Here is a 27,281-nt window from a genome sequence, read left to right as displayed (position 1 = left end):
ATGTGTGCAGGGGTGTGTGTGTGCAGAGATGTGTGTGCAGGGGTGTGTGCAGGGGTGGGTTGTGTGTGCAGGGGTGGGTTGTGTGTGCAGGGGTGTGTGCAGGGCTGGGGTGTGTGCAGGAGTGGGGTGTGTGCAAGGCTTGTGTGTGTGCAGGGCTGGTGTGTGTGTGTGCAGAGGTGTGTGTGTACAGGGGTGTGTGGATGGGTGGGGGTGTGTGCAGGGGTGTGTGCGTGTGTGCAGGGGTGTGTATGCACAGGGCTGGTGTGCATGTGTGCAGCAGTGGGGTGTGTGCAGGGGTGTGTGCAGGGGTGGTGTGTGCAGGGGTGGGGTGCGTGAGTGCAGGGGTGGGGTGTGTTCAGGGGTGTGTGCAGGGGTGGTGTGCATGTGTGCAGGGGTGTGTATGCACAGGGCTGGTGTGCATGTGTGCAGGGGTGGGGTGCGTGTGTGCAGCGGTGGGGTGTGTGCAGGGGTGTGTGCAGGGGTGGGGTGTGTGTGTGCAGGGGTGGGGTGTGTGCAGGGGTGGTGTGCATGTGTGCAGGGGTGTGTATGCACAGGGCTGGTGTGCATGTGTGCAGGGTAGGGTGCATGTGTGCAGAGGTGTGTGTGCAAGGGTGTGCAGGGGTGGGGTGTGTGTGCAGGGGTGGGGTGTGTGCAGGGGTGTGTGCAGGGCTGGTGTGTGTGCAGGGGTATGTGCCAGGGTGGGGTGCGTGTGTGCAGGGGTGTGTGTGCAGGGTGGGGAGTGTGCAGGGGTGGTGTGTGCAGGGCTGGTGTATGTGCAGGGGTAGTGTGTGTGCAAGGCTTGTGTGTGTGCAGGGCTGGTGTGTGTGCAGAGGTGTGTGTGTGTGCGTGTGCAGGGGTGGGGTGTGTGCAGGGGTGTGTGTGCAGGGCTGGTGTGTGTGCAGGAGTGTGTGCAGAGGTATGTGTGTGTGTGCAGGGCTGGTATGCATGTGTGCAGGGATGTGTGTGTATAGGGGTGGGGTGTGTGTGTGCAGGGGTGTGTGTACAGGGGTGGGGTGTGTGTGTGCAGGGGTGTGTGTGTACAGGGGTGGGGTGTGTGTGTGTGCAGGGGTGTGTGTGTACGGGGTGGGGTGTGCATGTGTGCAGGGGTGTGTGTGTATAGGGGTGGGGTGTGTGTGTGCAGGGGTGTGTGTACAGGGCTGGTGTGCGTGTGTGCAGGGGTGTGTGTGTACAGGGGTGGGGTGTGTGTGTGCAGGGGTGTGTGCAGAGGTATGTGTGTGTGTACAGGGGTGGGGTTTGTGTGTGTGCAGGGGTGTGTGTGTACAGGGGTGGGGTGTGTGTGTGCAGGGGTGTGTGTGCAGGGCTGGTGTGCGTGTGTGCAGGGGTGTGTGTGTACAAGGGGGGGGGTGTGTGTGTGTGCAGGGGTGTGTGTGCAGGGCTGGTGTGCGTGTGTGCAGGGGTGTGTGTGCAGGGCTGGTGTGCGTGTGTGCAGGGGTGTGTGTGTACAAGGGTGGGGGTGTGTGTGTGTGCAGGGGTGTGTGTGCAGGGCTGGTGTGCGTGTGTGCAGGGGTGTGTGTACAGGGGTGGGGTGTGTGTGTGCAGGGGTGTGTGTGTACAGGGGTGGGGTGTGTGTGTGTGCAGGGGTGTGTGTGTACAGGGGTGGGGTGTGTGTGTGTGCGGGGGTGTGTACAGGGGGGTGGGGTGTGTGTGTGTGCAGTGTGTGTGTGTGTGCAGGGGTGTGTGTGTACAGGGGTGGTGTGCGTGTGTGCAGGGTGTGTGTGTACAGGGGTGGGGTGTGTGTGTATAGGGGTGGGGTGTGTGTGTGCAGGGGTGTGTGTGTACAGGGGTGGGGTGTGTATACAGGGGTGGGGTGTGTGTGCGGGGGTGTGTGTGTACAGGGGTGGGGTGTGTGTTCAGGGGTGTGTGTGTGTGCAGGAGTGTGTGTGTACAGGGGTGGGGTGTGTGTGTGCAGGGGTGTGTGTGTACAAGGGTGGGGTGTGTGTGTGTGCAGGGGTGTGTGTGCAGGGCTGGTGTGCGTGTGTGCAGGGGTGTGTGTGTACAGGGGTGGGGTGTGTGTGTACAGGGGTGTGTGTGTACAAGGGTGGGGTGTGTGTGTGTGCGGGGGTGTGTGTGCAGGGCTGGTGTGCGTGTGTGCAGGGGTGTGTGTGTACAAGGGTGGGGTGTGTGTGTGTGCAGGGGTGTGTGTGCAGGGCTGGTGTGCGTGTGTGCAGGGGTGTGTGTGTACAGGGGTGGGGGTGTGTGTGTGTGCGGGGGTGTGTACAGGGGTGGGGTGTGTGTGTGCAGGGGTGTGTGTGTACAGGGGTGGGGTGTGTGTGTGTGTGCAGGGGTGTGTGTGTACAGGGGTGGGGTGTGTGTGTGTGCGGGGGTGTGTGTGTACAGGGGTGGGGTGTGTGTGTGTGCAGGGGTGTGTGTGTGTGCAGGGGTGTGTGTGTACAGGGGTGGTGTGCGTGTGTGCAGGGGTGTGTGTGTACAGGGGTGGGGTGTGTGTGTACAGGGGTGGGGTGTGTGTGTATAGGGGTGGGGTGTGTGTGTGCAGGGGTGTGTGTGTACAGGGGTGGGGTGTGTGTGTGTGCGGGGGTGTGTGTGTACAGGGGTGGGGTGTGTGTGTGTGTGGGGGGTGTGTGTGTACAGGGGGGGGTGGGGTGTGTGTGTGTGCAGGGGGTGTGTGTGTGCAGGGGTGTGTGTGTACAGGGGTGGGGTGTGTGCAGGGGTGTGTGTGCAGGGCTGGTGTGCGTGTGTGCAGGGGTGTGTTTACAGGGGTGGGGTGTGTGTGTGCAGGGGTGTGTACAGGGGTGGGGTGTGTGCAGGGGTGTGTGTGCAGGGGTGTGTGTGTACAGGGGTGGGGTGTGTGTGTGTGTGCAGGGGTGTGTGTGTACAGGGGTGGGGTGTGTGTGTGCAGGGGTGTGTACAGGGGTGGGGTGTGTGTGTGCAGGGGTGTGTGTGTACAGGGGTGGGGTGTGTGTGTGCAGGGGTGTGTGTGTATAGGGGTGGGGTGTGTGTGTGCAGGGGCGTGTGTGCAGGGCTGGTGTGTGTGTTTGCAGGGCTGGTGTGTGTGCAGAGGTGTGTGTGTGTGCGTGTGCAGGGGTGGGGTGTGTGCAGGGGTGTGTGTGCAGGGCTGGTGTGCGTGTGTGCAGGGGTGTGTGTGTATAGGGGTGGGGTGTGTGTGTGCAGGGGTGTGTGTGCAGGGCTGGTGTGCGTGTGTATAGGGGTGGGGTGTGTGTATAGGGGTGGGCTGTGTGTGTGCAGGGGTGTGTGTGCAGGGCTGGTGTGCGTGTGTGCAGGGGTGTGTGTGTACAGGGGTGGGGTGTGTGTGTGTGCAGGGGTGTGTGTGTACAGGGGTGGGGCGTGTGTGTGCAGGGGTGTGTGTGCAGGGCTGGTGTGCGTGTGTGCAGGGGTGTGTGTGTACAGGGGTGGGGTGTGTGTATAGGGGTGGGGTGTGTGTGCAGGGCTGGTGTGCGTGTGTGCAGGGGTGTGTGTGCAGGGCTGGTGTGTGTGTGTGCAGGGGTGTGTGTGTACAGTGGTGGGGGGTGTGTGTGTGCAGGGGTGTGTGTGTATAGGGGTGGGGTGTGTGTGTGTGCAGGTGTGTGTGTACAGGGGTGGGGTGTGTGTGTGCAGGGGTGTGTGTGTACAGGGGTGGGGTGTGTGTGTGCAGGGGTGTGTGTGTGTGCAGGGGTGTGTGTGTGCAGGGGTGTGTGTGTACAGGGGTGGGGTGTGTGTGTGCAGGGGTGTGTGTGTATAGGGGTGGGGTGTGTGTGTGCAGGGGTGTGTGCAGGGCTGGTGTGCGTGTGTGCAGGGGTGGGGTGTGTGTGTGTACAGGGGTGGGGTGTGTGTACAGGGGTGGGGTGTGTGTACAGGGGTGGGGTGTGTGTGTGTGCAGGGGTGTGTGTGTACAGGGGTGGGGGTGTGTGTGTGTGTGCAGGGGTGTGTGTGTACAGGGGGGGGGTGTGTGTGTGCAGGGGTGTGTGTGTGCAGGGGTGGGGTGTGTGTGTGCAGGGGGTGTGTGCAGGGGTGTGTGTGTACAGGGGTGGGGTGTGTGTGTGTGCAGGGGTGTGTGTGCAGGGCTGGGGTGTGTGTGTGCAGGGTGTGTGTGCAGGGCTGGTGTGCGTGTGTGCAGGGCTGGTGTGTGTGTGTACAGGGGTGGGGTGTGTGTGTGTGTGCAGGGGTGTGTGTGTATAGGGGTGGGGTGTGTGTGTGCAGGGGTGTGTGTGTATAGGGGTGGGGTGTGTGTGTGCAGGGGTGTGTGTGCAGGGGTGTGTGTGTACAGGGGGGGTGGGGTGTGTGTGTGCAGGGGTGTGTGTGCAGGGCTGGGGTGTGTGTGTGCAGGGTGTGTGTGCAGGGCTGGTGTGCGTGTGTGCAGGGCTGGTGTGTGTGTGTACAGGGGTGGGGTGTGTGTGTGTGCAGGGGTGTGCGTGTGTGCAGGGGTGTGTGTGTGTGCACCAGTGCATGGCTGGAGATGGCTACTGGAGCCTGGACTGTGTCCCGAAAGATGTTCAAGCAGCATCTGTACAAAGCCCTCTTCACAGCTCCTGGGTCCTTTTGGCCTGAACCGAGGACTCAGGCCCCTCCTGCACCCCAGGTCCAGCCAGGAGCCGTTTCCACACCCCTCCTGGGCTGGATGCCGACGACACGCACCCCCGATGTGAAGGGATGTTGCTTTTATTGAGGGCCTGTGTGTGTGTGTGTCCTGAGCTGTCCCCAGGTATCCTGCCCCCCAGGTGAGGCCAGACACCCGCTCAGGAGATGCTGGTCCTTGCATGCGGGCAGTAGGGTTCCTGGCGTCCGGAGTCCTGGATGGGCAGGTCTTCCCTGAACTCCAGGAGCCCTAAAGGGGGCTCTGGTCTCCCAGCTTTCACAGGAGACACTGACAGAGGACCAGGGCAGTGAGGGAGGCCAGCAGGAACCCCCACTGGCGATGGAGGCTGGAGGCCCCGGAGGGGTAGCCGTAATGCGTCCTGCAGGAGCCGCCCAGCTCGTCCCGCGGGATGGGCTCCTCCTCGGGAGCCTGCGTGGGGTTGCTGGCCTGGGGACAGACACAGGTGGGGCAGCCTGTCGGCTGGTGGTTGCGGGGGGAGGCTCAGGCGGCCACCCCATCCTCACCTGCTCCACAGCCTCGAAGACCCTCAGCAGGTTGTTGGCCAGTGCACCCTTGACCTCCGCCTCTGTCCAGTTCCTCCTGAGCAGCTCAGCGATCAGGTCTGGATACTTGGAGACGTCCTCCAGCCCCTCAGGGACCCTGTGTTGAGGCCAGGAGAACCCGGGCCCCCACACTAGGACACACGTCCCTCCTCCAGCCGCCTCATCCCTCTGACGGGGTCATGAACCTCCCAGCTCATCCACGAGACAGAGCTCTCACCCCCTTACCTTGGAACACCATCAAAGTCCCCACCAAAGCCCACAGCTCTGGCTCCTGCCACCTCCTTGATGTGATCCAGATGGTCTGTCCAGGGAGCAGCAGGTATGGGTCCCGAGTGAGGCCCTCCCGCTTCAGCCCCCTTGGCCACTCACACCCCACCTACCAGCCACTTGGGACAGGTTGGCCTTGTTGGTGCAGGAAATGTAATTGTTGTAGAAATTCACCATCACCAGGCTGTCTGTCTGTTTCTGCACAGGAAGACAGGGTGGAGCTGAGAGCTGGGAGGGCCTGTCCAGGGAGGTGGGGTGGGGGTGGCTGCCTCGGCCCTCACCACCAGCCTCAGGACGTCGTCGGGCACGTTGCGCCGGCTTGCGCACACGCTGTAGGCCGAGGAGTGGCTGAAGATGACGGGGGCTCTGGACAGCTGCAGGGTGGCCTTCATGGTGGCCACAGACACGTGAGCCAAGTCAATGAGGACTCCCAGGCGGTTCAGCTCCTTCACCACACGCTGGGAAGACAGGGCTGCGTCCACCCTCACAGCCCCCAGGGTCGGGGCTGAGGAGGTGGACAGGCTGGACCAGGTGTGAGTCATCGTCCTTCATGGCTGGAAGTCTGGGGCCACTCAGGGCTCAGCACCCACCCTGGGGGGATGGCTGCCAGCTCCATTTTACAGATGAGGACACTGAGGTCCCACGTGGGGAGATTCATTGTTCCGGTCACCCTCCAGGGCCTCTGCCTTCTCCTTGGGGGTGACTGGCCCCTCCCACCCCACTCACCTGCCCAAAGGGTGACAGGCCTTGGCTCTGGGGCTTGCTGTCTCCCGTGTCCACCAGCCAGTTGTCAGCCCTTCGGGAGCAAAAGGCAGGTACTCAAGGGGTGGCGCGGTGGTCTCGGCCTCCCATCAGCCCAGCAGGCGAGGCCCGGCCCGGGACTCACAGGTGGAGGGATGGGCTCAGGAGGGTGGCGGGGAGCGTCTGCCCCTCCCTCCTGACCGAAGCCCGGGGGCCTCCCGTGGGGAGTCACGCACCAGGGCGTGTTGCAGTTGTGGGTGAGGGTCAGGTACCGCATGCCCAGCTGATAGAGCGCCCGCAGGACGCCCAGACTGCTGTCAATGGAGTGGCCGCCCTCCACACCGATCAGGCTGGCCACCTTCCCTTCCTGGAAGGCCTGCCGGATGCCTGCGGGGAGAGTCGGGGTGCAGGGGAGTGGGCACCTGGCGTCTGGAGGGGAGGTGTCCTGATCAGTACCTGCTGCTCAGGATGAGGGCTGGGTGGGAGGATGCAGGACCTGGAGGGCCCAGGTCAGGACCCCACCTGCACTGCTGGTGACATACAGGAAGGTCTCAGGGTACATCTGGCACATGCGGTGGACCACATCTATCTGCTCCAGCGTCCTCCGCACAGCGTCTTGGTTCTGGGTGTCGCAGGGCGTGTACACGGACCAGAACTGGGGGCCACAGGGGATACCAGGAGCTGATGCAGCCAGGTCTCAGCCCACCCCCCACATGCCTGTGGGAGTCTGGTTTCCCACCCCCTGGGAAGCCCTCCCTCGGCCTGGTGTCTGTCTCTACAAGGGCCTGTGGCACTGAGGGACCCTGGAGGAACAACGCCACAGGGACGGCCACACTGTAGCCAGGCCCAAGGTAGGAGACGGGATGACCCCACGCAGGGTGAGTGAAGGCAGGGCGGGCGGTACCTGACCTCCTACGAAGCCAGCCCTCAGCTTGGGGATGTTGGTGTGTGTGTTGGCCAAGGTGGTCAGGTTGGCCCTCGTGTCCTGCAGCCGGTTGTTGAACATACTCAGCAGCTGCCAGGGCAGGTCGTTGTGCCTGGAGTCGCCGGGGGGAGGCCAGGCAGTCAGGGAGGCCACTGGGACCTGGGGGCTTGTGAGCTCCTGAACTCCGGGCTGTGCTCCCCACTTCCTGCTCCTCACGGCAGGCGCCGGACTGAAGTCCAGGCCGCAGGGGTGACGGATCATTGGCCACCTGAACACACCTGTGCAAGGCTGCACTTCCCACCTGTGCCCACCCCCGGGGCAGGGAGCCCCGAGCCAGGAGCTCAGGGAGCTGGGTAGCCCATCCCCTCCAGGGCCTTTCTCTGTGGACGAGGCCGGCGGGAGGACACGTTGTCTGAGGGTGGGACACAAGCAGTCAAATGACCTCAATGGACAGGATTGGAGACATGGGCAAAGGGGCAAGGGCCTGGGGGTGATACTGTTTCTGAGAGTTTTCAGTTTAAAAATCCAATTGCCTCTTGGGGAATACGGTGGGTGGCTGGATAACTGGAATGGCCTGTCCTCGGGGGGCCTGGCACTCCCATCCTTCTGGGGAGCAGGGCGTCAGGTACAGGCTTTGGGGGCCACCCAGGCCTCTCTGCTGCCTCTGTCTCCAGGGAAGAGCCCTGCACCCAAACTCCAATCAGATCCTTCTAAACTTCCAAAGGACTGAGGCTCTCCAAGGTTTTCCCAGGAGCTGGCGGCGAGGGTAGGAGTTCTGGTAAGGAGCAGGAAGGGGAACACAGAGGAAGGGGAGCTGGCACTGTCAGAGCTGGTGACTGAGTGAGGGCCTCAGAGGGTCCGAATCCAGCTGCCCAGCAGTGCCTGGCAGAGAGCAGGAGCAAAGGGAATCCACTCTCGTTAGAAACGCAATTCTCAGGCCGGGCGCGGTGGCCCACGCCTGTAATCCCAGCACTTTGGGAGGCCGAGACGGGCAGATCACAAGGTCAAGAGATCGAGACCATCCTGGCTAACACAGTGAAACCCCCTCTCTACTAAAAATACAAAAAATTAGCCGGGCGAGGTGGCGGGCGCCTGTAGTCCCATCTACTCGGGAGGCTGAGGCAGGAGAATGGCGTAGACCCCGGAGGCGGAGCTTGCAGTGAGCCGAGATGGCGCCACAGCTCTCCAATCCGGGCGACAGAGCGAGACTCCGTCTCAAAAAAAAAAAAAAAAAAAAGAGAGAAAAAGAATCACATCTCAGGCCCAGGGCAGGCTCTCGGTTATGATCTGTATTTCAACCAGCAGATCTGACTCCTGGGATCGACCAGGCCCCACTGCAGCCCCGACAGCCCTCGTCCCTGATCCCGTGACCCGGAGGCTGCAAGAAGGTTGGGAAGGGGCTGGAGCCTGACCCCCAACCCTGGGCAATGCTTGGGGTTCCCCTTTCCCGTCACTGGGTCTGGGGCCTCAGACTCCTTCCTGTGATGTGGGCTGCGCCCCGTCTTGGGGAGACACCCTCGGAGGGTGTGTGCTGGGATGGGGCCACTGGGGCTCCTCCATATCCAGTTTCCAGACCCGCCCCTCTGTGCCTCAGTTTCCCCATCTGGAACATGAAGGTGTCTTGGTGCCTTCCTTGCAGGGCAGCTGGGAGAGGCAGAGGACTAACAGTGTTCATCGTTTCCAGCCGTGGGCCCTGCTCTCAGTGACCCAGCCCAAATCTACAGGCCCACAATGAGCTTTTCCAAGGCAAATGCACCACGGAGCTCCTCGGGGGAAATGAGGGGAGGGCTCTGCCCTTCCTGGGTCCCAGTCGCTCCTGACCTCCCCTGGGCTGGTGCCCCCAAGCCCAGCGTGGCACACTTTCTGGCCCCGCCCTTGGGCAGATGGGTGGGCACAGGCCTGATGCTGGTCTAAAACTCCTGCAACAGCGAGGTTGTCTCTGGCCACAGCGAGTCGACATGACAGCCTGCACTGGCACGCGCCTCTGCCCAGCCCTCGGCACAGAGCAGGTGCTCAGGACGCATTTGCTGAGGGCAGTGGGAATGAGCTCCAGCCAGGGACCCTGCCCGGGCAGCAGCCTCATTGCTAGGGTGCAACCCTACACTGGGCACTGTCCTGGGCGGGGCTAGGCAGGGTTCCCAGGAGGCTTTACTCCTTGGCCTGAGGACACAGGTGGCCCATCTCAGACATTAGCCTGGGATGGGCAGGAATTCCCAGCAGCCGCCCTTGGAGGGAGAGGCTACAACGGGGCAGCTGTCTGCTCTCCCCTCCCTCCTCCTCCTGCAGCCCCTCCTCTTTTTTTTTTTTTTTTTTTTTTTTTTTTGAGACGGTCTCGGCCAGGCGCGGTGGCTCACGCCTGTAATCCCAGCACTTTGGGAGGCCGAGGCGGGCGGATCACGAGGTCAGGAGATGGAGACCATCCTGGCTAACACGGTGAAACCCCGTCTCTACTAAAAATGCAAAAAATAAGCCAGGCGTGGTGGCGGCGCCTGTAGTCCCAGCTACTCGGGAGGCTGAGGCAGGAGAATGGCGTGAACCCGGGAGGCGGAGCTTGCAGTGACCCAAGATCGCACCACTGCACTCCAGCCTGGGCGACTGAGCGAGACTCTGTCTCAAAAAAAAAAAAAAAAAAAAAAAAAAGAAAAAGAGACAGGGTCTCACTCTGTTGCCCAGGCTGGAGGGCAGGGGTGCAGTCACAGCTCACTGCAGCCCCCAACCTTCTGGGCTCAAGCGATCCTCCCACCTCAGTCTCCCAAAGTGCTGGGACCACAGGTGTGAGTCGCCGTGCCTGACTGGAGAAAGCGATGGGAAGGTGGGGCCTCTGGTTTCTCAATGGGACACGGGCCCTGCCTGCCTCATGGCCAGGTCAAACTGCAGCTAATCAGACCCACCCTCCTTATCTGGGCGGCTGGGGCAGTGCCCTTAGCTGGGATATGGAATCCTTCATCCTGCTCCAAGGAGTGCTGGAAAGTGCTGGAATTGCAGCAAGCACACACTGAGGCAGCTGTTTGTGGGGGAGACTGCTGGCTGCCCCCGGGACCCATTCTCCTGTTTTACTTTGTAACTTGAAAACCCCCCATTTTTAGCGGGCACACAGCCGTCTGGATTGAAGTTACTTCCTGCCCCTGTGTCGCTGGCCGAGGCCAAGGGATGAAGGTGGGTCCTGTAACAGCTTCTAACAACTGACCCCTGGCCGGGCGTGGCGGCTCACACCTGGAATCCCAGCACTTTGGGAGGCCGAGACGGGTGGATCATTTGAGGTCAGGAGATCGAGACCAGCCTGGCCAACATGGTGAAACCCCATCTCTACTAAAAATACCAAAAAAATTAGCGGGGCATGTTGGCGGGCACCTGTAATCCCAGCTACTCGGGAGGCTGAAGCAGGAGAATCACTTCAACCTGGGAGGTGGAGGTTGTAGTGAGCCCAGATCGTACCATTGCACTCTAGCCTGGGTGACAGGCGACAGAGACTGTCTCAAAACAAAACCTGACCCTGACAGTCACCTGCTGCTTGTCCTTTTCCCCTTCCTTATCTCTCCTTCCTCCCTGCTGGCGTACAGATGTGAGGGCTGGAGCTGGCGTGACCATTTTAAACCATGAGGATGCAAGGGACCACCCTCGACTCCCTTTCTGGAGCTGCCTCTGCTCCCTTAAGTGTTTTAAATTTGAGACGGAGTCTCGCTCTGTAGCCCAGGCTGGAGTGCGGTGGCCTGATCGCAGCTCACTGCAGCCTCCGCCTCCCGAGTTCAAGTGATTCTCCTGCCTCAGCCTCCTGAGTAGCTGGGACTACAGGCGCCGCCACCACGCCCGGCTAGTTTTTTGTATTTTTAGTAGAGAGGGGGTTTTGCCATGTTGGCCAGGATGGTCTTGAGCTCCTGACCTCAGGTGATCTGCCCGCCTTGGCCTCCCAAAGTGCTGGGATGACAGGCGTGAGCCGCCCAGCCTGGCCTGTTCCCTGAAGTTCTTACACAACAAGACGTCAGGTTTCCCTGCTTTGTTCAGTGTTTCCCCAGCAAAGCCCAGAGGCATCTTCCGGGGGAGACACCGTGCCAGACACAGGGCGAACTCTCAGTGACCCTCCTGCCCCAACACGGAGCCAGTGTGGACCCCGATCTGGAGCCTGGGAGCAGGAGGCCTCCATGGAGACCCCGTGTCGGGGCGTTGGGCCAGGAAGGGGCGGGGAGGAGGGTCAGATTCCCGGGCAGTGGGAATCTCCACCCTGCGGAGACCAGGAGAGAAGCAGGTGACCCCAGCACCCCAGCGAGGTCGGGGTGGGACCGGGCGGGCACTCAGGGCAGCACAGACAGGGGCCGAGCCGCACGGGCCTCCCCCGGGAGAAGGCAGGCCAAGGGGAGTGGGAAGATGGCCAAAAAGATGCTGGCTGAGAGGGCCTGTAGGGCACCACCCACGTCTGCAGCTTTCGGGAGAAGCTGAGGCACAGGGAGAAACGGGGCGCAGGGCCTCGGCGTCCCCAGGCGCAGAGCTCACGCTGAGCTTCAGGGCGAGGGAGCTGGGGCCTTGCCTCCCTCCTGCCCTGACCCCGCAGACCTTCATCTGTCGAAGTCTTTGGTGGCCCTGAGAGACCCCACAAAGAAGCAGGGGCCAGGAAAGGCAAGGGCCCCAGTACCATCGCAGAAACTGAGCCCCAAGCCAAGGGCACACCCCCGGCTCCCAGCCCGGCTCCCCAGCCCCGGCTCCCCCAGCCCCGGCTGCCCCAGCCCCGGCTCCCCCAGCCCCGGCTGCCCCAGCCCCAGTTCCCAGTCCTGGTTCCCTAAGCACCTGGCTTAGGTGGGCACTCACCCATCAATGACAGGGGAGTCCCTCATGATCCTCTCTGCCTCGTCCCGAAAGAAGTCTGCAGTGCAGACGGCCACAAGGGGCCAGAGCCACCATCTGGTCCACATGGCGGGGTCCCCGGGGACCTGCGTGCGCTGCTGCCCTGGTGCCTCTGTGCTGGCCTGGCCGGCCCGTGCAGGAGGACGAGTTTCAGGCCGTGCGAAGTCGCTCTGCCTGCCAGGAGAGGCCCCAGAGGCGTTGGGTGGAAGTGATGATAGCTGGCCGTTGTCCTGTTTATAGCTTCCCATGTTCAATAAGTAACCAGCACATTCCCTGCCAGCGTGGGTGGGATGGAAGGCCGGACACCCAGTGACTGGGCGTTGCTGTCTGGGCTAGGCGGAGGCATAGTAAGAAGCTGGGAACCCAGACCCAGGGGTGGGGCTAGAGCCCAGATGAAAGGACAGCAGGCTGAGAGCAGGCCCAGCACAGGATGATGGTGAGTGGCTGTCAGCCCTCGCTGTGCTGCTGTTATTTATTACTACCACCTCCCTCAGGACCCGGGGCCTAGATCTGCAAGCAAGAAAACAGTCATTCAAGTAGTGCATTCTCATGAAGCACCTCTTTCCGCGTAAAAATCATCTCACGTGGCTTGCCGTAGGGGAAAACATGTGGGCGTTTCAGGACGCTGCTGCACAGCCCAGGTGTGCCCCTGACGCCTGCTCTAACGCTGAGGGGTCTGCACCCCGCCCTGCAGCCCTCCAGCGTCACAGGGACCCACACTGCGGCTACAGACTTCAGGCCAAGCAGCCGGACATGTCCTTAGAACCGGGGCCTTTCTAGGCCTCGGCAGAGCACACTGAAGTCGTCCGAGGGCTCCTGGAAACACAGTTCCCAGGTGGTGCCCCGTCCGAAGAGTCTCCATCCCAGGGCTGGGCGGTGTCTGGGGTTCTGGGGGACGGTGGGCTGAGCACTGGGGCTAAACCAGGCCCTGCTGGGAGGAGCAGGAGGGACACTGGTCAGAGGTTTCGCGGCACGGAGACCAGCAGGGAGAAGGATTGCCCGGCTGGAGCGCGGTGGCTCCGTCTCAGCTCCCTGCAACCCGCACCTCAGCTCTCCTGCTGAGCCCCGACCACAGGTCCAGGACTACCTTTTGTATTTTTTGTAGAGCAGGGTCTTTCCATGTTTGGCTGGTCTCCAACTCCCGGCCTCAAGCAATCTACCTGGGACTCAAACACTGGGTAGGCATGAGCCACCACCACGCCCATGATAAATAGTATTTTCTTTTTTTTTTTTTTTTTTTTTTTTTTTTGAGACGCAGTCTCTCTTCCCCATGCAGTTTCAGCCACTGCAAGCTCCGCTCCCGGGTTGGTGCCTCAGCCAACTACCTGGGACTCAAGCCCGCCATCTGCCTGCTTTGTATTTTCTAGTAAGACGGGGTTTCACTGTGTTAGCCTGGGGATTATAGGCATGAGTCTCGGCCTCCCACTGGGATTACAGGCTTGCCAGGTCATGATAAATAGTATTTTCATTCAATATTTTTAAAACATCAGAATTCATGTAAAAAAAAAAAAAAAAGTCCATAATGAACAAAGTGCAAAACTTTAAAACAGCTGGGCACAGCGGCTCACGCCTGTAATCCCAGCACTTTGGGAGACCAAGGCGGGCGGATCACGAGGTCAGGAGATCGAGACCATCCTGGCTAACACGGTGAAATCCCGTCTCTACCAAAAATACAAAAAAATTAGCCGGGTGTGGTGGCGGCGCCTGTGGTCCCAGCTACTCGGGAGGCTGAGGCAGGAGAATTGCTTGAACCTGGGAGGTGGAGGTTACTGTGAGCCGAGACCGTGCCACTGTGCTCCAGCCTGGGCAACAAGAGCGAAACTCTGTCTTGAAAAACAGCATCAACAACAACAACAACAAACAGATCTTGTGAGAACTTGCTCACTACCACGAGAACATGGGGGGAACGGCCCCCACCTCCAGCTGGTCTCTCCCTTGACACGTGGGGGTTATAATCTGAGATGAGATTTGGGTGGGGCACGGAGCCAAACTGTATCACTCAGCTTCATCATTCAGGGCCCAGTGCAACATGAAAATGCAGCACCCGGCTCAAGCCTGTAATCCCAGCACTTTGGGAGGCCAAGACGGGCGGATCACGAGGTCAGGAGATCGAGACTATCCTGGCTAACACGGTGAAACCCCGTCTCTACTAAAAAAATAGAAAAAAAAACTAGCCGGGCGAGCTAAGATCCGGCCACTGCACCCCAGCCTGGGCGGCAGAGCGAGACTCTGTCTCAAAAAAAAAAAAAAAAAAAAAAAAAAAGAAAATGCAGCACCCTTCTTCAGACATCACAAGAATCTCAGGGCCTCGCAACAGGGGGTGGGGTGGGGGTAGAAGCAGGTGCATGTCTTCCGAGCACCAGACGGGGGTCGAAGACCCTGCATGGGCTGCATTTTGCACCATTTCTGAGGCTCAAAGCCACTGACTTAACAAGAGGGTGTCCTGGGGGCTGGGCCTGGTAGGCTGTGGGTTCCCGTCTCACGGCCACCGTCCAAGGGCAGCGTGGGTGAGCTGGTTAGATTTCTCGGCCTCAGTCTCTTGTCCGTAGAAGTCACGGAGGTACCTACTTTACGACAGTCCTGCCGTGAGCGCGAAGGCACCAGCCACTCAGAACCAGCCTCAGATCAAGACCTTAAACCTGTCTTTCCCATGGGGTTTTACAGTCTGTCCCGGAGTTTCCAGTTGCCTTTCTTCTCCTGCCCTACACGGGGTGTCCTTATCTTCCATCTTCCAAGTCTGGACTCTGCAACCTCCCTCGCTGCCCCCAGAGCCTCCCTCGTCCAACCTGCTGCTCCCAGCTTGGAATCTCCGTGCCCACTTAACGTCTGCACGGAAGGTCTCCCCCTTTGTTTGGTTTACAGTCCTGGTGGAGTTTGAACGCTTGTCCAAATCTCACGTGGACACTGGATCCCAGTGTTGGGGGGTTTGGGGTCATGGGGACGGGCCCCTCATCAATGGCTCGGTGCAGTTCTGGAGGTAATGAGTGAGTTCGGAAGAGAACTGTTAAAACCAGCCTGGCACCTCCCCCGTCACTCTCTGACTCCCTCGCCGCCGGTGATGACTGTGAACAGGAGAACAGGCTCTGGGGGTAGCGAACTTAGGCCAATTCGTGCGGAATCAAGGAAAAACAGCGAGGCCTGGGGCAGGGAATGGGACGCTAATTTGTGCTGACTTCCCAAAAGAGAAGACACCAAGGTCAGGGGGGCGAGAGTCCGAGGCCAATGCACGGTGGATCCAGGAAAAACACCGAGGTCTGGGGCAGGGAACCCAGGGCCAATTAACAATCAACTTCCAAAAACTGCACCATAAGGAAAAGCCCCACGCCCAGTAGCAAAGGATCAAAGGCTGCTCTCCCTACAGCCCCCAACCCCCACCATGTCCCAGATGGCAAGGAAAGTGCTGTGGACTGCCTGTGGGCCATCGTTTCACCTGCAGACACCAGTTCACCGCAGCTTTGATTAGCCATGGACCAAATCTTTCATCCAGATAAGGGGGATAGGAATCATGAAAGGTGAACTTAAGACCCAGAAAACTGGCCGGGTGTGGTGGCTCACACCTGTCATCCCAGCACTTTGGGAGGGTGGGGTGGGCGGATCACCTGAGGCCGGGAGTTTAAAACCAGCTTGGCCAACACCGAGAAACCCCGTCTCTACTAAAAACACAAAAATTAGCCAGGTGTGGTGGCTACTCGGGAGGCTGAGGCTGGAGAATTGCTTGACCCTGGGAGGCGGAGGTTGCAGTGAGCCGAGACGGCGCCAGTGGACTCCAACCCAGGCGACAGGCGACGGTGTGAGACTCCCTCTCAAAAAAAAAAAAAAAAAAAAAAAAACCAGAAAACTTTGTAACAGCGCCCACTCCCACCCTACTCCGAGCTTTCTGGCTTTAATAACTCCCTGCTTTCGCAGCTTCCTTCCTGTGTTTTGTTCTTACTTTGTATGTTTTGTCTACTACTTGTTTGTTCAAGCACCAATGACATGCACAATTACACTCCAGGCCATCCTTCCTGTGACACCTGCTCCCTCCCATTCTGCCGTGATGGGAGGTTCCCTGGGGTCCTCACCAGAGGCAGATGCTGGTGCCACGGCTCCCGCTTCCCGTACAGCCTCCACAACCATGAGCCAAACCCACCCCTTTTCTTTATAGATCACCCAGCCTTGGGGATTCCTCTGGAGCAGTGCAAAGCAGACTAAGCCCTGTTCCATTCGTGGGCCCTGCAACCATCCCCTCACTGTGGGTCTGCGGGAATTCATTCCCCAGTCCTCCCGTCCGTGTCTTTATTCTGCCCTCATCACGGATCAGTAGTTTCGCTGAATGTGCACTTTGGGTGGTAAACCTTTTTCCCTCAGGAGGTGACCGCGCCACCGTCCGTCTGTGCATGCTTGGTTGATGGGAGCCACATCGCGCCCGGCGCTGTGTGGGCAACCCCTCGTCCCCCAGAACGCCGTGACTTCATATTTTTTTGTTGTTGTTGTTGAGACGGAGTCTCGCTCTGTCGCCCAGGCTGGAGTGCAGTGGCCAGATCTCAGCTCACTGCAAGCTCCTCCTCCCGGGTTTACGCCATTCTCCTGCCTCAGCCTCCCAAGTAGCTGGGACTACAGGCACCCGTCACCTTGCCCGGCTAGTTTTTTGTATTTTTTTTTTTAGTAGAGACGGGGTTTCACTGTGTTCGCCAGGATGGTCTCGATCTCCTGACCTCGTGATCCACCCGTCTCGGCCTCCCAAAGTGCTGGGATTACAGGCTTGAGCCACCGCGCCCGGCCAACTTCATATTTTTCACTCCCTGGGGCTGTCCCTCTGCCTCCAGTCCAGGGAATTTCCAGTCGCCGGTATTCCTTCTCCCCTCCTTTCTGAGCTCCGTCTGGCGAGGGTTTCGGGCAGGGGTTGGACTGTTTGAGCTTCCTTTTTGCCTCCTGTCCTGGGTTTCCTCATGCTTATTCCGTACACTCCATTTCCTCTGTTTTGTCTCCCAGCACGGTTCTTTAGTGTTTTCTTGGGGGTTGTGCGTCTGGGTCTCCGGAGGGCGGTTTCCAGGCTTTGCTGTGTCCTGTCCTGCCCCGCTCCCATCAGGGCAGCCAAGCTGCTTGGAGTCCGCTGCATTCTGTTCTCTTCTGTGGTTTACCCAGTGGAATGCAGGCGCGTCTCCCATTGTTCATCTGGACCTTTTGTTGCGTTTGCAGACTTCCCTCGGCAGCTGGTAATATTTGTCACCTCGAATTTCTTATTTAAAAATAAAGCGACAGCAAGGTGGGCAGTGCCGTACGTGTGAGCGGGCTCTCAACCCCAGGCTTTGTGTGGGCCGAGCTCCAGAGACGCCCGGTTACCAGGAGCCCTTGAAGCCAGAATGCAAGCATGAGCATTTTTTTTTTAATGAAATGGGGTCTTGCAATGCTGCCCAGGCTGGACTCCAACTCCCAGGCTCAAGCGATCCTCCCACCTCAGCCTCCCAAGTAGCTGGGTCCACAGCAGCTACTTTTAAAGTAACTGCCACCGCGCCCAGCAGCGTTTTTTAAAATAGCTACCCCAATTCTCAAAAATATGTTTAGGGAAGGGCCTCCTGACCTTCCTCTGGCTGTAGGGGGGTTAGGGGGGTGTGTCTGTCTGGGTGGTCCTGGGGCCAGTTCTTCCAGCTGGGAACAAACCCCGACCTCAGTGTCCTCCTCACTCCCGGCCCATTGTGCCCGTGACGTCTGAGCTGAGCTCCTCTCTGGCTCCCTGGTCTCTCGCTGGAACACTCTGGAATGTTCCCAATGGGCCCTCCAGTCCGCCTCACAGACACACTCTTCCGTTAACTTCCTCATTCCCAGAAATGGGTCGGAATCTGTGCCTACAGCGGAGACCTTTCTATTGTCTGACGAGTGTGTTAATTTTTTTTTTTTTGAGACAGAGTGTTGCTGTCGCCCAGGCTGGACTGAGTGGCGCAATCTCAGCTCACTGCAACCTCTGCCTCCCGGGTTCAAGCGATTCTCCTGCCTCAGCCTCCCAAGTAGCTGGGACTACAGGCACCCATCACCACGCCCAGTTAATTTTTGTATTTTTAGTAGACACGGGGTTTCACCATGTTGGCCAGGATGGTCTTGAACCCCTGACCTCATGATCCACCACCTTGGCCTCCCAAAGTGCCGAGATTCCAGGTGTGAGCCGCCGCGCCCGGCCCGAGGGCGTTATTCTTTTTTTTTTTTTTTTTTTGAGACGGAGTCTGGCTCTGTCGCCCAGGCTGGAGTGCAGTGGCCGGATCTCAGCTCACTGCAAGCCCCGCCTCCCGGGTTCACGCCATTCTCCTGCCTCAGCCTCCCGAGTAGCTGGGACTACAGGCGCCCGCCACCTCGCCCGGCCAGTTTTTTTTGTATTTTTTTTTTTTTAGTAGAGACGGGGTTTCACCGTGTTAGCCAGGATGGTCTCGATCTCCTGACCTCGTGATCCGCCCGTCTCGGCCTCCCAAAGTGCTGGGATTACAGGCTTGAGCCACCGCGCCCGGCCCCGAGGGCGTTATTCTTTTCTAATTCCTTTCCTCTCACCTTCGTGGACAGGAGCAGGAGGAAGTGCTTGTGGCTCACATCTTGACACAGAGGGTGCAGCTGGCAGAGTTGCGGTGGGAAAGGCTCAGGGTGTGTTTAATTCTGTTTCTTCCGCCAGTTCTGGTTGTGCGTCTTTCATGTCCCTGACTGACCAGGGCCCTTCGTCCTGCCCAGGCCCTCCTGCCCCTCCCCTCCCCTGGCCATAGTGAGGCTCAGGGAGAGAGCCGGGGTTCGTAGTCCTGGGAGACCCCGGGGGTGGGAGCAGTGCTCTGCGAAGAGCGTGGGCTCCTGCATCAGAGTCCTGGGTCCATCTCCAGAGATCGGTGCACCGAGGCCCCCACCTCGAGGCTCTCCTCGCAGGGTGGTGCTGACCTGGCTCTGTCGAGAGGCAGGCGACAGCCTCGCCGGAGTGAAGGCGGCGGGTCAGACGCAGAGTGACGTCTGTGTTTCCACCCGGCCCTGTCCCCCAGAACCACACATCAGCCCCATCCACAGCCAGCATGCAGGCGCCTCCACGGCCATGTCGGATGTTACCACTTCTGCACAAGCAGCCACAGGCAACACGCCCCCCACCACAGATCATCGCAGACGAGAATACCCGGACACATCCCAAGCCCACGTGGTTGGACACGTCCACGTACCGAGAACAGACACACGCAGACTTTCCCACGTGATGAGTAAACGCACACTCAGGTACCTACACATGTGCACACAGACACACACAGGTACCTGCACGTGTGCACACAGACACACAGGTACCTACACGTGTGCAGACACACTCAGGTACCTACACGTGTGCACACAGACACACATATGCACAGACGAGCTGCACACGTGCACCTGCTCATGTGAGCCCTTCCTTGCACGTGCGAGGGACGGGAGCCCACACTCAGCGTAGGGCCCATCTGACCACCCACGAGGCCTGGGACAGGGGCCCCCAAATGAGCCTTGAGGAAGGAACATCTGGGAACCTGCGGCTCCACAGGGAGCCCAGCCCTGTCTCACTCCCTGGGAGGCCCCGGTGGCTCACAGCAAGTTCAGCAGCCCTGGACTCTCTTCTGGCTCCTGACCAGGCTGATGTCTGCAATGGGGGAGTCCATAGGACCCTCAAACTGCAGGCCCAGCCGCGAGGCCGGCACCCCACTTCTGCCCCCAACGCCTCCCTCCCAGCGTCCAGCCCACCCTGAGGCTAGTGGCTTCCCCGCATCCCTCCTCGCCTGCCCAGGCCCCCCCATGGCTGCCCCCACCACTCTGACCCCCACAGCCCACATCTGCACCCGGGCGTGAGCTCTTCCTCCCAGTGAGTCCCAGGGAAGTACCTCTCAAGGACTCCCCAACAGGCTCCTGGCTCCCATGAGGTCGGGGCCCCTCAGCCTGGCCTCCCCACCCTCCCTACCCCACCCTCCAGACACAGTCACCCCAGAGGCCACCCTCTCACCCCTGCCTGGAGCTGAGCCCCCACCCCCGGTTCCATCCTCTGAGACCCTCACCCTTCGCTGCCCGCGATGGCACGAGCTGAGACCGCCCCCCCACCAGTTCCATCCCGAGACCCTCACCCTTCGCTGCCCGCGATGGCACGAGCTGAGACCCTCACCCTTCGCTGCCCGCAATGGCACGAGCTGAGCCCCCCCCCCCACCGGTTCCATCCCCTGAGACCCTCACCCTTCGCTGCCCGCGATGGCACGAGCTGAGACCGCCCCCCCACCGGTTCCATCCCCTGAGACCCTCACCCTTCGCTGCCCGCGATGGCACGAGCTGAGACCGCCCCCCCACCGGTTCCATCCCCTGAGACCCTCACCCTTCACTGCCCGCGATGGCACGAGCTGAGACCTCCCTACACCAGTTCCATCCCGAGAACCTCACCCTTCGCTGCCCGCGATGGCACGAGCTGAGACCCCCCCCCACCGGTTCCATCCCCCGAGACCCTCACCCTTCGCTGCCCGCGATGGCGCTCCATGCTATGCGCCTGCTCACTGAGGTTCTCCCCACTGATGGTGGATCGCAGGCAGTTGGAGAGGGGCTTTCCGCCCTCATTACAGCCCTGGCCCCAGCCTTGCTCCACGCTCCCCAAAACCACAACCCCCGGCTCCTGGCTCCCCGAGACTCACCACGAGTGGGACAGAATGCTGAGTACCTTGGCTCAGCCACCCCAGGCCCAGGGAGACAGACCCGCCTCCTGCCTCCCAGGTCACCCCAGGCCCAGGGAGACAGACCCGCCTCCTGCCTCCCAGGTCACCCCAGCCCAGGGAGACAGACCCGCCTCCTGCCTCCCAGGTCACAAGGCTCGGGGGCTGTTTCTGGTTTTCAAGCTCAGTCCTGCCACCCACAGAGCTCTCCAGCTACAAAACAGCCACCTCCTTAAGAGAGGGCCTGCACAGGACCCCAGGGAGAGCCGGGCTAAAGCCTCGCGCACGTCAGCTGGTTCTTGTTTCCGAAGATACTCGTGCCCTCAGTGAGGCCATGAGCATCCGGCCAGCCCAGGGGCTTCTGGGACTCGGTCCCAGGCCAGGCAGGAGAGCTTGTGCTCCGTGACCACCCTTTGGGGCCCCCCAGGCAGTAGTGCAGGGTATCACCCTCAGGCCGCAGCAGGCTGGGAAACGGAGAGGAGGGGGCCTGGGAGCTTGTGCCCATCCCAACGAACCCAGAGTCTCAAGCGGCCTGGGGGTCCCAGGCCATGTGTTCTCTCCCCGCTGGCAGACCCCAGCCACCTCCCTGACTCCCTTGAGGGAGACTGGCCCTGGCCCCAGAGCCGGGACAAACTCTGTCCTCAGTTTCTCTATCTGTAAGTGCGATGGGTTGATCTCCCTCCGTCCCCAGCCACGGTCAAGGATCGGAATGTCCTCTGGCAAAGCCACAGGGGCTTTCGAAACCAGAGGAGGGTCTGCGTGTGGACTGCACTGAGCTGGAGACCGGGCTGGCTTTGGAATTCTGAGGCTGCAGTGGGAGGGGGGCATCCTCCGTGGGTTCCAGCAGGCGGGGGGAGGCCAGGCCTGTCCCTGACCCTACCCGGGGGTTGGAGACCCAGGGCTGCTGCTGGGCCAGTCACAGGGACCCTTGGAGTCTGACGTCTTCAAGCAGCCAGTGGTGGGGAGCAACGGGAGGAAGAGTGGGAGCTGCAGAGAGGGGAGGGGGTGCAGGGGGCTGTAGGGAGGGGAGCAACGGGAGGAAGAGTGGGAGCTGCAGAGAGGGGAGGGGGTGCAGGGGGCTGCAGGGAGGGGAGCAATGGGAGGAAGAGTGGGAGCTGCAGAGAGGGGAGGGGGTGCAGGGGGCTGTAGGGAGGGGAGCAGGGGAGGTGCAGGGGGCCCTGGGGAGAAGGGGGGCACAGGGAGCTGTGGAGGGGGCGCAGGGGGTGTGCAGGGGGCTGCAGGGAGGGGAGCAATGGGAGGAAGGGTGGGAGTTGCAGAGAGGGGAGGGGCTGCAGGAGGCTGCGGAGGGGGAGCAGGGGGCGCAGGGGGCTGCAGAGGGGGAGCAGGGGATGTGCAGGGGGCTGCAGGGAGGGGAGTGGGGGTATACAGGGGGCTGCAGGGAGGGGAACAGAGGGAGGCAGGGGGCTGCAGAGGGGAAGCAGGGGGGGGCACAAGGGGCTGCAGGGAGGGGAGCGGGGGTATACAGGGGGCTGCAGGGAGGGGAGCAGAGGGAGGCAGGGGCTGCAGAGGGGGAGCAAGGGGGGCACCCCTATGGAAGCCAAAGGTAGAGGGTGCTGGTGGGATGTGCACATGTAAAGACCAAAATAAAACCAGCTTTGTGCAGGGTTCCCACTGTTCTGGTAAGAATAAAATATATATTAATCTATAAATTACAAAATGTGAATTGTGCAATTTTGCCCGGGGAACAGTGCTGCAATCACTTAAGCTTGGGAGTCTGAGACCAGCTTGGGAAACATAAGGAGATCTCATCTCTACAAAAAATAAAAAGACTAGCCAGGCATGCTGGTGTGTGCCTGCAGTTGCAGTTACTTGGGAAGCTGAGGTGGGAAGATTGCTTGAGCCTGGGAGGCTGAGGCTGCACTCCAGCCTGGGCAACATGATGACAGCCTGTCTCAAAAGTAAATATATAAATAATGTAGGCCAGACCTGGTGGCTTGTGCCTGTGATCCCAGCACTTTGGGTGGCCAAGGTGGGAAGATCGCTTGAGGCTAGGAGTTTGAGACCAGTCTGGGTAACATAGGGAGACTCTGTCCCTACAAAAAATACAAAAATTAGCCAAGCGAAGTGGCACACACTGTGGTCTTGGCTACATAGGAGACTGAGGCAGGAGGATGGCTTGAGCCCAGCAGGTTTAAGCTGCAGGGAGCTATGATCTCACCACTCTAGCCTGGCTGACAGAGCAAGACCTTGTCAAGATGGATAAATAAACTAATAAACTAATTACAATAAAAATGCAAATTGTGCAATTTTGGAGATTCAGATTGAGTTAAATCTTTTTTTTTTTTTTTTTTTTTTTGAGACAGAGTCTCGCTCTGTCGCCCAGGCTGGAGTGCAGTGGCGGATCTCGGCTCACTGCAAGCTCCGCCTCCCGGGTTTATGCCATTCTCCTGCCTCAGCCTCCCGAGTAGCTGGGACTACAGGTGCCCGCCACCTCGCCCGGCTAGTTTTTTGTATTTTTTAGTAGAGATGGGGTTTCACCGTGTTAGCCAGGATGGTCTTGATCTGCTGACCTCGTGATCCACCCGTCTCGGCCTCCCAAAGTGCTGGGATTACAGGCTTGAGCCACCACGCCCGGCCGAGTTAAATCCTATAAACACATGCTAATAATTTAAAATTTTAATTTTTCTTGACTTAGAATGAATTTTTTTTTTTTTTTGAGACTGAGTCTTGCTCCATCACCCAGGCTGGAGTGTGCAATCTCAGCTCACTGCAACCTCCGCCTCCCGGGTTCAAGTGATTCTTGTGCCTCAGCCTCCCGAGTAGCTGGGATTACAGGCGCACATCACCACACCCAGCTAATTTTTGTATTTTTTGTAGAGACAGGGTTTCACCATATTGGCCAGGCTGGTCTCAAACTCCTGACTTCAAGTGATCTGCCCGCCTCAGCCTCCCAAAGCACTGGGATTACAGGCGTCAGCCACGGCGCCCGGCCGCCTTCCAGCGTTTCCAGGCACAGACGGGCACGGGCGTGGGCTCCTGGCCTTTGCATGCTGTTGGTTTCTGTTGACCAGACGGCCTGGAGACCTCCCAGCATGGATGTTTCCACCTCATTCTGTGCAACACGTGCACAAGCCTCAGAGCTCACGTTACCTGAGCAATTCCTCTACACAGGGACCATGCTAAGGGAGCTCCCGTGGCCTCGTGAGGTACGAGCAGTTTCCCCCTCACCTCTCAGGGCCCCCGGGCCTTGGTGCCTGCCTCCCTCTCCTACCTCAGCCACAAGTCTCCATGCCGTGCCCCTGGGGCTTCACGTGTGAGCCCTAAGCACCTCACCTCTCCGGTACCCCCTCTCCCTTGTTCTAGCTCCACCCCGTCTCAACTCCTGGCACTTTCAGTAAGAGAGAATTGTCCCCAACCCTGGCCAAGCAATTCCCTGACCTGCAATGACCTGTGCTACTCCCACCTTGCTCGGGCGGGGCCTGACCTTCACTGCAGTCCCTACAGCCCACCCCTCCTTTCCCCTTCTGCTCCAGGGCCCACCTGGGACCTCCAGCCGCCTGCCCCATTCTCTGCCAGACTCCATCATCTCCTCTGGAGCCGTCAGGCCTCTCAGTAAAACCTGGCCGCTTCCTGCCCGCTTCCTGCCCATTTCTTGCCAGCTTTGCGTTTGCGCTGCCCTTCACTGAGTGTGCTGAGGGGAGAAGGCCCAGCTGTCCCGATGGGTGCTACTTTGAATTCAGGATCACAAACCTCAAGGAACCTCTTTAAACCACCTGGGAATCCTGCTGCAGCTCCCAGTGCTGGGACTAGAAGCACCCGCGCCCTCTGGGAACATTCTGGTGGAGCAGTTGCCCTGTCCTCGAGGTCAGCTGCGCACGCTGGGTCTTCACTGTCCCGGGGGTGCGGATGCCTCATGGCGACCCCCTCCTCCATCCAACGACCCCTCGTGGCACAGCTCCCAGCACAGCCGCTGTCTCCCCTCCTCTCCGCCTGTCTCTCTCTGATCCTCTCACAGGAGGCTGGGCTGTACTGCTCCCTGAAACTGTGCTCAGTCAGCCTCTCAGTGGGTGACCCCTGGACCCGCTGCCTCCGTCCTTCCAGGGCACAGGTCCCAGCCTCTCCTGGCTTGCCTGTCTCCAGGCTCTGAGCCCCATCCCCACAGCACTGACTCCTCACCCACCGGAACCCCCAGCCCAGCCCCCGAAGCCCCGTGGACCCAGCCTCCTGCTGCACACCCCAGCTGGATGTTAGGGAGCATTTTAAATTCAGTTTTTTTGTTTTGTTTTTTGAGATAAGTCTTGCTCTGTCACCCAGGCTGGAGTGCAGTGGTGTGATCTCAGCTCACTGAAACCTCTGCCCAACAGGTTCAAGCGATTCTCCTGCCTGGGGACAGGACACGTGGGGGATGCCTGAGCCCTACGCCTTTGGGCCTCAGTATCTGTGAAATGGGTGGACACTCAGGGGCCAAGGCGGGCCTCGGGCTTGGTCCCCCTCCTCTCCCATTCACACCCCACGGCTGGCCAGGACAGCGGGTGGCCCCCGTGTTGACCGCCTGCCTGGCTGCTGCAGCTGCTGCCCTCTGGTGGCCAAATCCCAACCAGCCTCCGTGGGGCCGGTTCGCTGGGGCCTGGCGGGGTCCTGCAAGGCGGGGTCCTGCAAGGCGGGGTCCTAGGGGCTCCCTTCACCCAAGAACCAGCTGCTCATCCCTCAGAGCGGGCTCCGAGGACCTGGGAAGGCGGAGCAGGTGCTCGGAGTCACCACTGCCTCCATGGCTGTCCTGCCCTTTAACTCACACCCTGCCACCCCTGAGAGCAAGGCAGCTGCTACCTGTCCCCTAGTCTTGGAAACTGAGGCAGAAAAGCCAGGCCCAGCCCGCCTGGCTCATGGGAGACGGAGCCGGGATGCACACACTGGACACAGGTCCAGAGACTCCAGGGCTGCGTGTAGACAGGCACCACTGCCCTGCCAGGCCCGCCTGCCCGCTCTGTCCCCAGTGGGAGCTGGGAGCCTCAGCCCCACCTCCGAAGCCACCCCTCGGGGCAGCTCTGAGAGGCTGCTTTGGGGCTCAGTGTCCATCCACCGCAGAGACGTCCTCCCCGTGAAGCTGCTCGCAGGGACTGAGGGACCCTCCCCGTCTGCTGCTGGCCTCCGCCTGGGGATTCGCCAGTCGAAGCTGAGGCCCAGCGGGAGGCATTTTAGAGACATGTACACATTTGGAGGCCCTATGACACCCACTGAGGCGCTCCATGGGGTCAGACGCCAATCGGCAAGAATTCACCAAGAGATGTACGGGCTACTTGACCCTCACCATGAAAATGGCTTTGCTGTGTGAGAGCCATTGGCCGAAGCAGGGTCCGCCCTTCACTGCTCCCGCCACAACTCCAGACTCCGACGTCCCCCGTGCCCGAGGCTTTCTCTCTAGAACGTCCTGTGATAACCCTGAAGCTCCCCCAACCCCAACCAGGGTGCAGATTTGTTTTTTTTCTTTTTCTTTTTTTTTTGGTTACAGAGTCTCGCTCTGTCCCCCGGGCTGGAGTGCAGTGGCCGGATCTCAGCTCACTGCAACCTCCGCCTCCCGGGTTCCTGCCATTCTCCTGCCTCAGCCTCCCGAGTAGCTGGGACTACAGGCGCCCACCACGTCGCCCGGCTAATTTTTTGTATTTTTAGTAGAGACGGGGTTTCACCGTGTTAACCAGGACGGTCTCAATCTCCTGACCTCGTGATCCACCCGCCTCGGCCTCCCAAAGTGCTGGGATTACAGGCTTGAGCCACCGCGCCCGGCCACAGCTTTGATTTTCATTCAGCAAATTCTTTCCACCTGGAAGAAAAATGTGGGTCCGGACAACGGGGCCCTGCTCTCAGCTGGGCAGGAGGGCAGATGACTGCGCACAGAATTCCAAAACAGAGAATAAGTCCGGGGCCTGGGCGCTCCTCACACAGCCTCTGGGAACTCCCTGGAGGAAGGGGCACGTGAGCTGAGTCCCAAGGGTGCCTAGGACTGCACCGGGGTCCGCAAGAAAGGAACAGCCGGCACAGTGGACAAGCGGGGGTGTGGGGCCTCTGGAGGGCCCGGCGGGTCCAGACCTCATCCTAGGGACCACGGGGAGGGCCAGTGAGAGGACAGCGGCGGGTCTGAGAGCAGCTCTCTCACCTCCTAGGATCCCAGAGAGCCGCCGCGTCCCCTGCCCCGCACACCTGGTCCCAGCCTCCTAGAATCCCGGGAAGCCGCCGCGTCCCCTGCCCCAAACACCTGATCCCAGCTTCCACCCGCAGTGGTGTCCTGGGGTCCCCGGGCCTGTACCACCCCAGGTGGGCACCCCAGTACCCTGACCCACCAACTCCCCAGTCCACTCACCCTGGCCTCTGCGATGCAGGCTTGCTCCCCAGCAAGGCCCCAGCCTAGGCAGCTCCCACGCCAGCCTCACAGCTGGGCTGGCCCTACTCGGCCACCTGCTGCCCCTCCCAGGCCCCTCCTCAGGAAGGTGAAACTGCCCCATTTCCTGCAGGAACCCTGTGTTCTCTGAAAGTAGAAAGAGGAGGGAAATGGAGGAGGGGAGGGGAAGGTTGGAGAGAAAGGGCCAGGGGTCGGAAGGAAGGGCTGGAGGAGGGAGAGAGGAGGAGGGAACTTTGCTCCAGGAGATGGCTCGGCGTCTTGACCTCCCCCAAGGCTAGAAACTTCTTCAGCAGGTTCCTCATTTCCTGAGAGTGCCCTGAGATGTCCCGGCAGTGTTTTTCCCTCATGTGTGGACGTGCCACCTCACAGCCAGGGCCGTGTGTGCACAGCTGTGCTGTTC

General features: G+C 60.2%; 2 protein-coding genes across 3 annotated transcripts in view; both read right to left on the bottom strand.

The window, feature by feature from the left end:
* The window catches only part of CDK10 (cyclin dependent kinase 10), a 71,920-nt gene extending 53,323 nt beyond the window's left edge, over positions 1–18,597 (bottom strand). Inside the window, exon 1 of the mRNA XM_050773032.1 lies at positions 18,594–18,597. The gene's annotated coding sequence lies outside the window, so the exon portion shown is untranslated. The remainder of the gene's footprint in view (positions 1–18,593) is intronic.
* On the bottom strand, positions 4,620–26,916 carry DPEP1 (dipeptidase 1). Of its 2 annotated transcripts, none has more exons than XM_050773026.1 (11): positions 26,843–26,916; positions 11,849–12,058; positions 7,028–7,160; positions 6,646–6,778; positions 6,360–6,510; positions 6,109–6,178; positions 5,664–5,840; positions 5,496–5,580; positions 5,341–5,416; positions 5,077–5,212; positions 4,620–4,999 (listed from the first exon to the last, which is right to left on the bottom strand). In XM_050773026.1, the coding sequence occupies exons 2-11, from the start codon at positions 11,950–11,952 to the stop codon at positions 4,829–4,831; spliced, it is 1,236 nt and encodes a 411-aa protein (XP_050628983.1). In that variant the 5' UTR covers positions 11,953–12,058; positions 26,843–26,916; the 3' UTR covers positions 4,620–4,828. The 2 variants fall into 2 exon arrangements, with proteins under 2 accessions (XP_050628983.1, XP_050628984.1); XM_050773027.1 differs by lacking the exon at positions 26,843–26,916 and adding an exon at positions 20,509–20,540.
* Positions 26,917–27,281: the final 365 nt, after the last annotated feature.

The sequence above is a fragment of the Macaca thibetana genome, chromosome 20 (genome assembly GCF_024542745.1).
Source record: "Macaca thibetana thibetana isolate TM-01 chromosome 20, ASM2454274v1, whole genome shotgun sequence".
Lineage (NCBI taxonomy): Eukaryota > Metazoa > Chordata > Mammalia > Primates > Cercopithecidae > Macaca > Macaca thibetana.
This window is presented reverse-complemented; position numbering and strand designations above follow the sequence as displayed.